The sequence below is a fragment of the Aotus nancymaae genome, unplaced genomic scaffold, assembly GCF_030222135.1.
Source record: "Aotus nancymaae isolate 86718 unplaced genomic scaffold, 86718_ANA_hifiasm-v0.15.2.pri h1tg000010l, whole genome shotgun sequence".
NCBI lineage: Eukaryota > Metazoa > Chordata > Mammalia > Primates > Aotidae > Aotus > Aotus nancymaae.
This window is the reverse complement of record NW_026988421.1, coordinates 63,589,199-63,605,812: the sequence shown is the minus strand read 5'-3', so window position 1 is coordinate 63,605,812 and position 16,614 is coordinate 63,589,199. Positions and strand designations below refer to the sequence as shown.

General features: G+C 49.1%; 1 protein-coding gene and 1 pseudogene across 1 annotated transcript in view; one reads left to right on the top strand and one right to left on the bottom strand.

Annotated features, from left to right (window-relative positions):
- Nucleotides 1-15,200: 15,200 nt before the first annotated feature.
- Nucleotides 15,201-15,252, bottom strand: LOC135274070 (U7 small nuclear RNA; annotated as a pseudogene).
- Nucleotides 15,253-16,139: 887 nt separating this feature from the next.
- Nucleotides 16,140-16,614, top strand: part of PSAP (prosaposin) — a 36,770-nt gene continuing 36,295 nt past the window's right edge. Inside the window, exon 1 of the mRNA XM_012460282.3 lies at nucleotides 16,140-16,248. Within this exon, the coding sequence (XP_012315705.2) occupies nucleotides 16,209-16,248 (40 nt within the window). The 5' untranslated portion in view covers nucleotides 16,140-16,208. The remainder of the gene's footprint in view (nucleotides 16,249-16,614) is intronic.

The following is a 16,614-nucleotide window of genomic DNA, read 5'->3' as shown; positions in this document are numbered from 1 at the left end:
ATCAGCCTGGTCAACATAGTGAAACCCCGTCTCTACTAAAAATACAAAAAATTAGCTGGGCGTGGTGGTAGGTGCCTGTAATTTCAGCTACTTGGGAGGCTGAGGCAGGAGAATCCCTTGAACCTGGGAGGCAGAGATTGCAGTGAGCCGAGATCACACCACTGCATTCCTGCCTGGGTGACAGAGCGAGACTTGGTCTCAAAAAAAAAAGAAAGTAGAAAGCCCTGCCCCACCATTTTCTAGCTGCGTGTCCTTGGGCAAGCCACTTAGCTTCTCTGAGCCCCAATTTCCTTATACAATGGGATTAGTAATAATAACAGCCAAGTTTACTGTGGGCTTAACTTGTGCCAGGCACTGTTCTACCCACTTTACAGGTATTCACTCAATCTGTCACAACTACTCCATAAGAAAGGTACTGTGTTGGCCTCATTTTATTCATGGGGAAATTGAGGCACAGAGAAGGTCAATATTTTCTCTGGGTCACTCAGCTAGTCTATGGTGGAGCTGGGATATGAGCCCAGGCTGTCTGACCATGGGTCCTGGAAGAGCCGGCCTGTTTATTCACACTGGACCCATGGGCTTATGAAGGTTAAATGAGGTGAAGCACGTGGAAGGCACAGAACTCAGCACCCAGTAGGGGCCCAGCCCTTGCCTTCACTCCTTGCAGGGCCAGAGAGAGCCCATGCAAATGCCCAGCATCATCTGGGACACCTAGCACCAGGAGCACTGGCCTCCAGGGCCACTGTGCCACCATGGCTTGGGGCCTGGATAACCTGCCCTTTGGCTCTGACAGTCCCATTGGTGATGGGGACAGCACAATCGGAGGGGTGCAGTGCCTTGCCCAAGGTCCCGCAGGCTTTGCTGTGATAAGTGGGGACTAGGAACCAGCTCTGACTCCTATCAGGGCCTTTTCTGTAGACCACAGCCTCTGAGTCCAGGAACAGCCCCTGCTGGGATGCAGGGGATGGGCTCCATCATCTTGGATCTGAAGTGTTGTCAGACATTGATTCAGTAGCTGGGCAGTGGGGGAGGGGAGGGACTCTGGGGGTGCTGGGAGCACCTGGGCTATGGGCAGACCAGGGGAAGCAAGAGCCCAGCCCACAGCCAGCACAGCACACTCCTCGGCAGCTGCTGTTGGCAGGGTTAATGGCAGTGGACTGGGGGTCTCTCTCCTGCTCCAGTGTTGACATCACTCCAGCCTCAGCAGCCCCCTTGTCCTGCTTCCAGCACTGGGGTGAGGCCACCATGGGGATGGGGATGCCAGGTAACTACACTTTGGGGGGCTCTGGGTTGCAGAGCAGATATAGGCCCACAGCGGAGGTGGGGCTGGGAGAGGGGAGGTTGGAGAACAAGGGTCCCCCGGGATGCACAGGCTCTGGGACAGTTTCCTCACTTTCTTTCTCCACGTGGGGAAACCTCCTCCCCTTCTTAATAAATAAAAGAGAAAGAACTCCCCCCAACACCATCATTCACCTGCCGCCTCCTCCACCTGTGGATCCTGCGGATGGCGTCCTGACTGGCACACAGCTGGCTTGGTGCGAGACGCAGCTCCTCCCTGCCCGCCTCTCATTCTTACAACAGCCTAGGACCAAGGGGCTGTTAGTCTCCCACCTTCTGAATGACGATACCAAGGCCTGGTGCTCAACAGGATCTCACAGTCGGTACAGCTAAGGGATAGAGCTGGGAGTTGGACCTTAGCATCTTTTCCTCCGGACATTTTAAAGCTAGATTGCTTAAGAAAAATATTTTGTTGCTCTTTTTTTAAGAAGAAGAAGGAGGAGAAAGAGAAGAGGAAGAAGAGGGAAAAGGAGAAGAAGGAGGAGGAAGAGGAGGAGGAGAGTGAGGTGGAGGGGAAGAGGGAGGAGGAAGGGGAGCGGGACGGGAAGGGACCAGTAATTACACTTATGGGAGCTCTGGGTTGTGGAGCAGATATAGGCCCATGGCATCCTATTAGGACTCAGTCAAACTCCTAATAGGATAAAGAAACTCTGAAGATAGGATCATACCTTATAATGGGAATCTCCAGAAAACCTAAAGATTCAGAGGCCCTAATTCCCAGCCCACTTGTGTCCAAGGACATTTAAGACACAAACGTCCAGCCTGAGCCAAGTGTGTTCTCAGTCCACTGCCCTGAGGATTGGGATAGGTGTCACTGTGGGAGCCAGAGGCCAACTGTGCAGTGTCTTCATAGGGTGTCACAATCTTGATGAAGATACTGGGGTCCAAGGATCTTGGTTTACCTGGCCCAAAGAAAAGGTGAACGTTATCAGGGTGAGACTCCTGAACAAACTTACAAGAGTCTGATACATAAACCAGACTAACAGTCCTTGACCCTGGGGACAGCTCTGTCACCCTAACAGTTATCTGCACAGCTGAGCAGCACACTCCACCTCTGAGATCAGACTGGTCAGGCAAGTTATAGTGTCTGCTCAGGTATGTGGAATGGGAGTGTAGACAGATGGTGCGTGATGGCATCAGACCCCCGGTGGCCTGCTGGATCTTTGTACTTTGTGTCTGCTTGCCTTGGGTGGGCAATTCTGATTCTCAATGGAGACAACATTGCATAGACTTCAGCCCCAAATGATCTTGGGCTTGAATCCTGGTTCTGTCAGGACCAGGGACATCCTAGTCCCTCGTCAGCCAAGGACATCCTAGACCAAGTCGGCCTCTCTGAGACTTGGTTTCCTTATCTGTAAAATGGGAATAATCAAACACTTGATTCAAAAATTGGAGGCCTGGCTAGTCACGGTGGCTCATGCCTATAATCCCAGTACTTTGGGAGGCCAAGGCGGGTAAAGCATGAGGTCAGGAGTTCAAGACCAACCTGGCCCACATGGTGAAACCCTGTCTCTACTAAAAATACAAAAACTAGCTGGGCATGTGGTACACACCTATAGTCCCAGCTACTCAGGAGGCTGAGGTGGGCAAATTGCTTGAGCTCAGGAGGTTGAGGCTGCAGTGAGCTGTGATCACACCACTGTGCTCCAGCCTGGGCAACAGAGTGAGACTCTGCCAAAAAAAAAAAGAAAAGAAAAGAAAGAAAGAAGAAGAAAGATTGGAGATTGGCTAGGTGTAGTGGCTGTAATCTCAGTGCTTTGGGAGGCCAAGGCGAGAGGATCACTTGAGGCCAGGAGTTTGAGACCATTTTGAGACTGGCCTGGCCAACATACTGAGATGCTCTCTTTATTTTATTTTATTTTATTTTTTGCTGTCTTTATTTTAAAATAAAATAAATAAAGATTTGAGATCATGTATATATTGGCGGGGTGCGGTGGCTCATGCCTATAATCCCAGCACTTCGGGAGGCCAAGGCAGGGAGGTCAGGAGTTTGAGACCAGCCCGGCCAACATGATAAAACCCCATCTCTACTAAAAATACAAAAATTAGCTGGATGTGGTGGTGCACACCTGTAATCCCAGCTACTCAGGAGGTTAAGGCAGGAGAATTGCTTGAACCTGGGAGGCAGAGGTTGAAGTTAGCTGAGATCAAGCCACAGCACTCCAGCATGGGCAGCAGAGCAGGCCTCCATCTCAAAAAAAAGAAAAAGAGATTATGTATATATAGAGTGATCAGTTGAGAGCCAAGTATATTAACAGGTGTTATAAGTAGAATTTTTGATGCCACAAAAGAAGTAGCACTCGAATATAAATTTCCTCAGCAAGGCAATTTACTTCTATAGAAGTATGCAGCTCAGAGATGGAACAATGGTGACCGCACATTTGGACAAGGGAGGAAAAGGGGTACTTATGCCTGATGGGGGTCACTCCTACTGCTGTGTAGTTCCCCTATTGGCTAGGGTTAGACTGCACAAGCTAGACTAATCCCAGCTGGCTATTTTAAAGCGAGCAGGGGTCTGAGCTGGAGTGGCAGGGTAGGTGGCTTGGCAGGAAGGTCAGTTACGGGTGGGTCAGAGCAGGTAGCCAGGGGTAATGACCTAGGTCAAAGAAGGTGACCAGAGCAGGTGACTGGAACGGGTGTCTGGTATAAGTCAGAGTGGAGCTGGGGGTCGTGGGAACAGATGTGAACTACTGATTAGAACCAGTGAAAAAGGTTGTTTACTGGAATTACAAGGAAGTTAAACTTTAAAATAGAGAATTAAAGAATAAGAGAGCTGAACATACTGACATACTGATTCTTTGAAGAGAAACTTGGGGTTCACTGTATCTAACACAGGCAACCAATTAATACCAGTTACTATTATTATTATTAAGACAGGGTCTCGCTCTGTTGCCCAGGCTGAGTGCAGTGGTGTGATCATAGCTCAAGCAATCCTCCCGCCTAAGCCTCCTGAGTAGCTAGGACCACAGGCCCACATCACCACACCCAGCTAGGAAGCTTTGGTTTTGAGATATGCTAACATAGTCAGTTTGATTATAGCCCAGTTTTTGCTTTCCTTCTCAGACTCAGAAACAACTGATCGCATCTCATCTTTGTTATGTTCACCCTCCAAGTTTACAGGAGAGTAAGGGCTCTAGAAGCAAAGTCATCTGAAATTTGGAGAAGGAAAAAGATGCCTGAGGCTAAAGGAAGCAGGGAGGCTTCCCAGGAGGTGAAATGCAGCAGGGCCTTGAAATAAAGCAAGGCTTTGATAGATGCCAGGCACGAGATATAATCTGATAAATTGACAGGACTGTGACTCAGGAGCGCTGGCTCTGGCCTCAGTTCTATTATTTACTGGTGGTGGGAGCAGTTAAGTCACTTCCCCTCTTTGAGTTTACTAAGGCTCTCCTTCTGACATCCACAGATGGATGGCTGAGGCCTGAGAGCCTCCTGAAGTCAGTGCAAAATGTGTCTGAGCAGCTGGGCGCGGTGGCTCACGCCTGTAATCACAGCACTTTAAGAGGCTAAGGTGGTGGATCACCTGAGGTTGGGAGTTCAAGAGGAGCCTGGCCTCATGGAGAAACCCCGTCTCTACTAAAAATACAAAATTAGCCAGGCGTGGCGATGCATGCCTGTAGTTCCAGCTACTCAGGAGACTGAGACAGGAGGATCACTTGAACCTGGGAGGTGGAGGTTGCGGTGAGCCAAGTTCATGCTATTGCGCTCCAGCCTGGGCAACAAGAGCAAAAAAAAGCGTCTCAAAAAAAAATGTGTCTGAGCATTTTTCTGGCAGAGTGTTCTCAGCTTTCATCAGATTCTCTAGGGGCTCTGACTTCACCAACTTGCAGACTGCTGCAGTGACTCAGCAGCTCCCGCCCTGCCCCACTGCCCTGCTGCCGCTGACTCACCAGCTCATGCAAGGCCTGTCCTAGCAGCTCCTGTTTAAACTCCCCAAGGGAGCAGCTGACGGGGGCCGCCTGTCCAATAGGAATAACATCTGGGGGCAAAGCTGTGCGGCCAGGCCGCATCCCGTGCACTGACCAGCCCCCAGAATAGACTGACTGACCGGGAGTGTGATCATTCACAGCCCAGAGGGTGACAGGGCCTCAGGGTGCCGAATGGGGCATGTGTACGAGGAGCCCTGATGGAGCTGCAGCCCGGCCAGCAACCTGGCTTCCCTGGAGTGGGGAGAGAACATTGAGCCTCTTTTGTGGCCTTTCCACTCAGCCTGTGGGCTTCATTTCTGGGTCTTGAGCCCTTGGTACAGTGCCTGCTATATACCAGGTTCTCAATAAATGTACAGTCTAAGGCTGAGATGGGTAGGCAGGAGTTTACTGGGGTATGTCCTATTGTGATCCTGAGGACGTACCCCAGTAAACTCCTAAAACAATAACAGACAAAATGAGAAATGCTGTGGAGATGTGGACAGAGCCCAGTGGGAACAGTGAGGAGGAAGTGTCCACCATGTCCGAAAGCATAGCAAAGGCTTTCCTCTGGCACTATCTTTTTTTCTATTTATTTGTTTATTTTTGAGATAGGATCTTACTCTGTTGGTCAGGCTGGAGTACAGTGGTGTGATCTCGGCTCAAACTCTGCACCTCCGCCACCAACCCCAGGTTCAAACAATTCTCCTGCCTCAGCCTCCTAAGTAGTTGGGACTATAGGCACATGACACCACACTCGGCTAATTTTTTGTATTTTTAGTAGAGATGGGGTTTTGCCGTGTTGGCCAGGCTGGTTTCAAACTCCTGATCTCAAGTGATCCACCCACCTTGGCCTCCCAAAGCGCTGGGATTATGGGTGTGAACCACCGTGCCTGGCCTTAAATGGATTTTGAAGGATATATAAGAGTTTACCAGAGAAAGAGGTAGGAAATAGAATTTGAGGTAGGGGGTGGGGGTATTTATAAGGCACATAAATGTGAATCTGCATAGCTTATTTAGACAAGCTTAGAGAATGTGGGCAGAGTAGGTGGAACGATGGGATGGAGGGCAAGGCTGGAAGTTTGAGGGAACAGAGATTGAAAAGTTGGTCTAGGACAAAGGCCTTCTATTCTGTAAAGCAGGGGTGTCCATTCTTGTGGCTTCCCTGGGCCACACTGGAAGAAGAAAAATTGTCCTTGGCCACATATAAAATACACTAACACAAATGATAACTGATGTGGTAAAAAAAATAAAATCACAAAAAAACTCATAATGTTTTAAGGAAGTTTTTGAATTTGTGTTGGGCTGCATTCAAAGCCATCCTGGACTGAACGTGGCCTGCAGGCCATGGGTTGGACAAGCTTGCTGTAAAGAAATGGTCAGAGAAGTCGAAGGATGACTGAGCCAAGTAGAGTATAGTGGTGGAGTTACTACATAGATTCTCCTTTCAGGACCAAGCCACCCCTGCTTCTCCACCATGGGGTTGTCTGCTGAGGGCTCACAATTGTGCCCTCTCCAGGAATTCTTCTCAGCCAAAGGAGCCCCTCATCCAAGCTTATACTCCCTTCCCTGGGACATATACCCCTTACCCCCGTTGACAACCATTCTGCAGCACCATCCCTGCAATGCAGTATGGGCTAAGGCCAATGTTGCAACTTCATTGCAGTTCAGTTTCCCGTCTTGCTGCCTTCATTGCCTCACAGGTATGATTCTGAGGACATACCCCAGTAAACTCCTGCCTACCCATCTCAGCCTTAGATTATGGCTCCCAGGCAACCCCATCTGAGACAGATGGCAAACATGTCAATCCAAGAGCCAACTTTGAAAGCAGTGGAGTACTGATGGCCAGGCATGGTGGCTTACACCTATAATCTCAGCACTTTGGGAGGCGAGCAGATCACCTGAGGTCAGGAGTTCAAGACTAGCCTGGCCAACATGGTGAAACTCTGTCTCTACTAAAAATACAAAGAATTAGCTGGGTGTGGTAGCACGTGCCTGTAATTCCAGCTACTCAGGAGGCTGAGGCAGGAGATTCACTTGAACCCGGGAGGCAGAGGTTGCAGTGAGCTGAGATTGCATCATTGCAATCTTGTTGCATTGGGCAACAAGAGCAAAATTCCATCTCAAAAAAAAAAAAAGAAAAAAAGAAAGAAAAGAAAACAGTGGAGTTGAGAAGGCTTCAGGAGGCAAGGTCTATTGGTGGTGTCTGCCGTGAATGAGGAAGTGGGCAGTGGGTATGTGTGTGGCGCATATTCAGCATCCCTGCAGAGTGGCACTATGTCACTGATGCCAAAGGTGGGGGTGGGAGGAGACGACTTGTAGAAAGGAGAAGCAAACCACCGGTGCCAGCTGCTAAAGGGAACAGAAGGTGCTGGTGGAATTTCCAATAAGGAATTGACTGTCTACTTTCCAGAAGCCCTCTGGGGGATCGGTGGGCTGGGTTAGACTTAGCTGGGAGGGGAGCAGTAGATATGGTGAGTGTATACTGCCATACTGAGTATATGGCACTGAAGGGAAGGTAAGAGACAGCACAGTGGCTTCTGTGACAGTCAAAAGTGAGGAAAGATTTCTTTTAGGATGGAAGAGCCTTGGGCATGCATACTTATAGTCTGACAGGGAAAAGTGCACAGTGAGAGACTGAAGATATAAAAAAGGAAACGGTCTGGACGCAAAGGCTTATGCCTGTAATCTCGCCATTTTGGGAGGCAGAAGCAGGTGGATTACTTGAGGTCAAGAGTTTGAGACCAGTCTGGTGAACATGGTGAAACCTTGTCTCTACTAAAAATACAAAATTAGCCGGGTGTGGTGGCACACGCCTGTAGTCCCAGCTACAAAGGAGGCTGAGGCAGGAGAATAGCTTGAACCCAGGAGATGAAGGTGGCAATGAGCTGAGATCATGCCATTGCACTCCAGCATGGGTGACACAGCAAGGTTCCATTTCAAAAAAAAAAAAAGAAAGGACAATTGACACAGAAAAGTACCCGAGGGGTGATATTAGACATATTTACTGAGGCTAGGTGTGGTGGCTTATGCCTGTAATCCTAGCACTTTGGGAGGCCCAGGTGGGTGGATTGCCTGAGCTCAGGAGTTGGAGACCAGCCTGGGGAACAAGGTGAAACCCTGTGCCTACTAAAAATACAAAAAATTCAGGTGTGGTGGTGTGCGCCTGTAATCCCAGCTACTACTCGGGAGGCTGAGACAGGAGAATTGCTTGAACCCGGGAGATGGAAGTTGCAGTGAGCTGAGATTGTACCATTGCACTCCAGCCTGGGAAACAGAGTGAGACACTGTCTCAAAAAAACCGCAGAACGACAACAACAAAAATAAATAAATAAAAAATAAAAATATCCACTGATGATTCCTGGTGATATAGCAGTTAGGAAATAATTGATTAAACAAAGTGAAGGATGTGAGCATCAAACAACCAAAATGGACAGAATATCAGTCCTGCCGGGCACAGTGGCTCACGCCTGTAATCCCAGAACTTTGGGAGGTCGAGGTGGGTGGATCACGAGGTCAAGAGATTGAGACCATCCTGGCCAACATGGTGAAACCCCATCTCTACTAAAAATACAAAAAAATTAGCCAGATGTGGTGGCGTGCGCCTGTGGTCCCGGCTACTCGGGAGGCTGAGGTGGAAGAATCACTTGAACCCAGGAGGCAGAGGTTGCAGTGAGCCAAGATTGCGCCACCACACTCCAGCCTGGTGACAGAGCAAGACTCCATCTCAAAAAAAAAAAAGAATATCAGTCCTGTCCTAAATGTCACAGGAGCTGATCAGCAAAAGTATAGTAGTGTTTAGTGGCTAAACTTGCAAAGGGGAGGAAAATACATAAAGCCTTGCAAAGAAGAGGAAGGACATCTCCTTCTTAGAGAAAGGGAAGGAGTAAAACAGTAAATGGGTGTGAAATAAGTTAAAAATTACATAGGGGCTTAAGCATTGTTAAAAAGATTGGGATTGTAGCAGAAAACTGAAGATAACAAAAACTTATTCAAGATAGGAGTTTGCATACGTAAATAAAACCTACAGGGGACAGCCTAGAGCGGGTATAATCATCAGGGATGCAGGTGTCCCTCTTGTTGCTCTGTCATCCTTAACGAGGCTTCTACCTCATGGTCCAGGATGGATGCTTGAGCTCCCGCCATTATGTTTGCAATCCAGGCAGGGTGCCAAAGAAAGGAGGTTATAGTAGGGTTGATATTTAGCTGATACTTATCAGTGGAACTGTAATTAATTTATAAAGAGTAATTAAATTATAAAGAGCTGGGTACGTGTAATCCCAATACTTTGGGAGGCTGAAGTGGGCAGATCACCTCATGTCAGGAGTTTGAGACCAGCCTGGCCAACATGGTGAAACCCTATCTCTACTAAAAATACAAAAATTAGCTGGGCGTAGTGGTGCAGGCCTGTAGTCCCAGCTACTTGGGAGGCTAAGGCAAGAGAACCACTTGAACCAGGGAGGTGGAGGTTGCAGAGCTGAGATTGTGCCACTGCACTGCAGCCTGGGTGACACAGCAAGACTCCATTTCAAAAAAAAAAAAAGAATAAAAAAATAAATAAATCATGAATAATTTCTATACCAGTTGGCAACAGTTGCTAGCCCCCTGATGCACATACCCCCTGATGCACACACCCCCTGCTGGCTCATCCCCAGGAACTATCCACCCCTCCAAGACAGCAGCCTGGCTCAACTGGGGCCTTCTAGGACATTCCCCTAGCACTATGGCCAGTTAACTGGCAGTACCATTTGTTAAATATTTGAATATTTACACTGGATATATGCCTTCCTTTAAAGAATAGCACCTAGAAGTCACAAATTGGGTACTTGTTCTTTTATTTCATTGGCCACAATGAAGTACTGCGGCTGCAAGGGAGGTTGGGATGTGTAGGTTTTTTTTTTTCATTCAAGAATTTTCTTCCTAGACCAGGGATATGTAGTTTCTATTCTAGGTGGCTACGCTCCCTCTTAGAAATCGGGGGTCTGATTAGTAACTGTCAAGTCAAGGAGAAAGGGTTGAAGAATCTTAGAGGGTGTAGCAGACTGTGCCACAGGGGAGGCTAAATAGGTGCCAAGAAGCACAGAGGGCTTGGTGAGCTTGGCTGCACTGTTGAGTGCTCCTGCAGCCCAGGGGTGGTAGGGGTATAGGAGGAGATATCAGAGGCTGGGAATTGGTGGTGATGGGAGAAGTGTCCCTGGGACAGCCTGAGCCTGCCTTGAGTGATGCCTGAGGTCTCATTCTAGGCAGAAGGACAAATGTAGCCTGGAGGGCCTGAAGGCCAGAGGTCTCAAAGAGGAAGATGCTGGAGGGAGGGAACCTGTCATTGTTTGAGACAGGGCAAGGGATCAGGGGAGGCTTCCAGGGCATTCGGGGGCTCCAGGGTGGCTGTTTAGGGAGCGGAGTGGAGCTTTGGGGACAAGCAGGTGGGCTGGGGCTTAACGGTAGTTACATCTTGTCTCCTTGGCTGTCTTGGCCAAGAACTTTCAGCTGTAGAAAAAGTAAGAGATGGAAGCCATCTGGGGCCACAGGGAACATCACCATTATTATTTGAGATGGGGTCTTGCTCTGTTGCCCAGGCTGGCATGCAGAGGTGCGCCACTGCAGCCTCAACCTCTTGGTCTCAAGCCATCCTCCCACCTCAGCCTCCAGAGTAGCTGGGATCACAGGTGTGTGTCAGCACACCTGTCTAACTTTTGCATTTTTTTTGGTAAAGACAGGGTTTTGCTGTGTTGCCCAGGCTAGTCCAACTCCTGGGCTCAAGTGATCCTCTCTTGGCCTCCCAAAGTGCTGGGATTACAGGCATGAGCCACTGCGCCCAGCTGGAAAATTACTGAAAGGATCTGGCAGGTGGGGATTTCAAGAGATTCCAGACACAAAAATTGGGGCCTCATGCAGAACTAAGATCCAGAACTGGAAGGCCATCAAGAACCCTTAAGCATGGCTCATACTTCTAAGGAAAACATGTCTTTTCACTTCCTTGAAGATTTGAGCTCCCAGAGGGTGGAGGTGGAAGGAATTTTCTTTTCTCTTTTAAATTTTCCTACATTAATTTTGTTCTTTAAAAATTATAATGTGGACATTTCCATGAGTGAAATAACGCAAGATGAGTTAATCCAAAGTCAGAATTTCCTTCCTGCTTCCAATTCTCTGTTCCCCTCCTGGCTGCAATTCTGCATCTGTGGGAGGAAGAGGAACAGGGTGGAGGGCTGTGGCTGCCCCTGCATCCCATCTTTGGGGTGCTGCAGGCTGCAGGATCTTTTGTTTTGTTTTGTTTCTTGGGATTTTTTTTTGAGACAGAGTCTCGCTCTGTCACCCAGGCTGGAGTGCAGTGGTGTGATCTCGGGATCTCGGCTCACTGCAACCTCCACCTCCCAGGCTCAAGCAATTCTCCTGCCTTAGCCTCCCGAGTAGCTGGGATTACAGATACATTTCACCATACCTGACTAATTTTTGTATTTTTAGTAGAAATAGGGGTTTCACCATGTTGTCCAGGCTGGTCTCAAACTCCTGACCTCAAGTGGTCTGCTTGCCTGGGCCTCCCAAAGTGCTGGGATTACAGGAGTGAGGCACTGCGCCCTGCGGGATGCAGGATCTTGAAGCTCCCCACCGGTTCTGCCGTCCTGTCTGGGGAGTCAGCAGCAGGGCTTACTAGCAGATGGGGTTTGGCCTCTTGCTCTGCCCATGTTTCTTGGGACCCACATTCCTGGCAGACTTGCCGCAGCCTAGACCTTGCTCCCTCCTCCTCCTATTTCAAAGCTGCTTCAGTACTGCTGCTCTGTCCAGCCAGTTTCCTCAGTCATCTCTTCATTGTTCAGTACTTGGGATCTTTCCAGCTTCCACCATTCTAAAGCGCCCTTCTGTGAACACTTTGGACAAAATATTCCTTCACTTCTCGAGTATTTCCCTGAGGGTACATAGCTAGGAACGGCACAAGAGAGCCAGAGGGTTTGAGCAGCTTCACAGCTCTTGTTGCCAACACGCAGATGGTTCAGAAGGCTTTTTTCTTTTTTTAAAAGAGGATTTAAGCATCTACTGACTTGGCAAAGAAAAAAAATTAATAATAATCTACTTACTGCTTTTATATTCTTTATTAAAATTCTGTCCTCATGGGGTTCAGTAGGAGGCAGATGAAGTAGCATATTACTGTTGAGTTACAGGTGAGGAGATGACAGGCAGCAAAGGTTTATCTCAAAAACATTGACATATTCCTCTAGGTATGAAGAAGGAGGAATACTTAAGAAAAAAAAAAAGGTCGGGTGCAGTGGCTCATGCCTGTAATCCCAGCACTTTGGGAGGCTGAGGCGGGTGGATCATGAGGTCAGGAGTTCAAGACCAGCCTGACCAAGATGGTGAAACTCTGTCTTTACTAAAAATACAAAAAAAAAAAAAAAAAAATTAGCTGGGCATGGTGACATATGCCTGTAATCCCAGCTACTCAGGAGGCTGAGGCAGGAGAATTGCTTGAACCTGGGAGGCAGAGGTTGCAGTGAGCCGAGGTTGCACCACTACACTCCAACCTGGGTGACAGAGAAAGATTCCATCTCAAAAAATAAATAAATAAAAATAAAACAGTAACAACAACAACAAACAAAACAGAAAAACATGTCAGGCGTGGTGGCACGTGCCTGTAATCCCAGCTACTCAGCAGACTGAGGCAGAAGAATCGCTTGGTAGGCAGAGGTTGCAGTGAGCCGAGATTACACCACTGCATTCCAGCCTGGGTGACAGAATGAGACTCTGTCTCAAAAAAAGAAAAAAAAAAGAAAGAAAGAAAGAAAAAGAGTTCTGGTTCAGGCTCTGTTGTTAACCAGCCCTGACATGTCAGTAGGACTATCAGATGAGACGGGATGATCTGAGGTCTCTGAGCTTCCTTTTGGCTTGGGGTCTTAACAACTTTGCTTTTAACCAGCTGTTGTGTGGTCTGTCTCAGGTCTCTACCTGGCCTTGGGAAACCCAAAGGTGGAGCAGCCACAAAGTCTCCATCTGGCCACTGAGGCCGACCTGCGATGTGTCCAGTTGAGACCTCACGTTTTGTCTCATCTCCCTCAGCTGCCTCACAAGATCCACTGCGGTACATGGTGCACACTTCCCCATCTGGCTCCCCAGAGGAAGTCAGAGCTGTGGTGGAGGGCTGTGGGGGAGGTTGTGGGATTGCAGGGGAGAACTGAAGGTTCTGAGGTCTTAGTCCATGGGGCTGTTCTCCAAAGGGGATTGCAGATTGGAGGAATTGGGAAGAACTTTAGGTTTGCCCTTCCTGGGTCAGGAAACCTGGCTTCAGGCCAGGTTCTGTCTCTATCTGTTGTGTGACCTTCGATAAATGTCTGCCCTCTCCTGTGCTCAGTTTCCCTCCAGGTACAATGTGGGAATGGGAGTAAATGACCTCTAAGGGCCTGCCCTAAGGGGCTAAGATTCCCCTCCTTTCCCTGCCTTGGGGTTGGCAGGTTCCTGTCCTTGCGGAGGTGGTCATCAATCTCTGCTCAGGACCTGGCAGGGGCAGCCACAGGCAGAGGGTGACTGGCTTTGTGTGGGCCACCCAGGCCTTCCTTTCTTATTCTGGATTCAGGTGCGGGCTGGACATGGTGGTGCTGCTCCTGTCTGCAGCAAGGCAGAGTTTTAGCTGGGTTCTCAGATTCTGGCTTTGCTTCTTGTTCCCTTCTCCAGAGGCTCAGGTACTTCCTCTTCCTAAGTCCCTTTCCTCTACTGCCTCTATCTCCACGGACAAACCATGGTGGAGTCTTGGGAGGGATTGTATTTAATACTGAAAAGGCTGTCTGTGGCTCATGGGGAGACCCACAGTCTGGTAAAGGGGATTGCACAAGTGAAATGTTAAGGAGGAAAGAAGGGCACCGAATAAAGCTGCTCCTAAGTACTAGAAACATGATTTGGAAGACAGTGTGGGTCTGGTGGTTAAGTCTGAATCCTAACTATATGAACTTGCATATATTGTTATTCCTTTTTTTTTTTTTTTTTTGAGCTGGAGTCTTGCTCTGTTGCCAAGGCTGGAGTGCAGTGGTGCAGTCTTGGCTCACTGCAGCCTTTGCCTCCTGGGTTCCAGTGATTCTCCTGCCTCAGTCTCTCGAGTAGCTGGGATAACAGGTGCACGCCATCACACCCTGCTAATTTTTGTATTTTTAGCAGAGACGAGTTTTCGCCATGTTGGCTAGGCTGGTCTCGAACTCTGGACCTCAGGTGATCCGCCCACCTTGGCCTCCCAAAGTGCTGGGATTACAGGCATGAGCCACCAAGCCTGGCCTGTTGTTAACCTTTTTTGAGTTGTTGGGGGCTCAGAAAACATGTTCAAAATATGGCACTTTGACATGCTCAGTACTTTGAACTAAAGGAGATTAGAAGGTCGCAGAAGCAAAGTCCTTGGCCTTCTTCTGTCCTCCTGTCTGTCCCCGCTCTTTCTCCCCAAAAGCGGGTGAATTCCTCTTCCCCAAGGTGGGTCATAGAATCCAGAAAGCCTGTGTCCCAAAGCCATCCATAAAATCTAGAAAGGTCAGTCTCTTTTATTCTCCTTTTTCCTTTGAAGACCCTCCTTCTAGAGGGTTCCTGCCCCATACCCAGGAGGAAGGAATGCTTCACAAAGGTCAAGGAGAATCTGAACCGACAGGTCTTGCTGGGTTTCCCCTCACTCAGTCACCATTAACACACACCCTTGACTAAGTATGTTTCTACATGTTTATTTTCCGTCGAACCTCGACATGAAAATAAAGTTTCCCCTGGGTCTTTGGATCTTAATTTCTGAAGGTTTCTCTGCCACATAAAACGTTGATGACATCCATTTGTTATGCTTTTCTCTTGTTAAGCTGTCTATTGTTACAGGAGTGTTGGTTGTAACTGTTATGATCGCTTACGACGGGTGAGGAAAGGTGTTACATCTTTAACGGTACTACAATGTAAGGCCTAAAAGTTTTTTATTTTTATTTTTTCCATTATTATTTTTTTTATTTTGAGAGGGGCTTTCTGGAAAGCCTGCTAGACAAATTCTAAAAGAGCTGTAACACTCTTTTTATTTTTATTTTTATGGAGACTCGTCCTGTCGCCCAGGCTTGTAGTGCACTGGTGCGATCTCAACTCATCATCACCTCTGCCTCCCAGTTTAAACGATTCTCTTGCCTCAGCCTCCCAAATAGCTGGGACCACAGGCGCCGGCTACTATAACCGGCTAATTTTTTTGTATTTTATTTTATTTTTTTGTAGAGATGGGGTTTCGACACCTTGCCCAGGCTGGTCTTGAAGTCTCCGCCCGCCTCAGCCTCCCAAGTGCTGGGATTACAGGCGTCAGCCACCGTGCTCGGCCAATAATGTGAGATTCTCTTTTTTTTTTTTTTTTTTTTTGAGACAGGCTTTCGCTCTTGTTTCCCAGGCTGGAGTGCAATGGCGGGGTCTCGGCTTACCACAACCTCCGCCTCCCGGGTTCAAGCGATTCTCCTGCTTCAGCCTCCCGAGTAGCTGGGATTATAGGCATGCAATGCGCCACCACTCCTGGCTGATTTTGTACTTTTAGTAGAGACAGGGGTTTCTCCAAGTTGGTCAGGCTGGTCTTGAACTCCGGACCTCAGGTGATCTACCTACCTCAGCCTTCCAAAGTGCTGGGATTACAGATGTGAGCCACCGCGCCAGGCTACAATTTAAGATTCAAAAGTTATTTTACATATATAATATCTGAACTATTCAATTACTAGGGTTTTCCTTTTGTGACCTTTCGCTTCCCTTTCTCCAAGTTCTTCCTCCCTCTTCCCCATCCCCCTTCCCTTCGCTCCTCCCATTGCCTCTCCCTAGCTGGCCTCCTTCGCGCAGGCGCCCTAAGCGACGCTGAGTCAGGGTGCGGGTGAGCCCGGGCTGGGCCGGCCGGGGCGGGGCTTGCGCCTGCGCACTGCACGGCATCTGGGCTGGGCAGATTTATATCTGCTGGGGATCAGCTGACACTCTGCATTGCAGACTGCGGAGTCGGACGGCGCGATGTATGCTCTTTTCCTCCTGGCCAGCCTCTTGGGCGCGGGTAAGCTTGGACCCTCAGCCTGTGGAGGAGGTGCCTCGCAGCGTCCATCGGCCCCAGAGTGGGCTGTGCCTGGCCTGACTCCTCAGCTCCCCCGGCCCAGATGGCGAGGGGGCGCGCATTGCGCAGGCGCGTTCTCCTGCTTTTTCTGTCAGGGCGGCCGCGGCTGCGGGGGCAGGCTGCGGAAATATCCCCGGGAGGGCGTCCCAGGCCCTGGGCGGCATGTCTTTCGAGGCCCGAGTGGGTTCCTGCGCGGCTGGGTCCTCCGGGGCCTTCCGTCAGGCTGCCCTTTTAACTGTGGGGGTGGCTCTTGTAGGGTGACCCCTTGGGCAGCTGTGTTGTGCCTGTGCAAGGCGCACGTGATCCAGG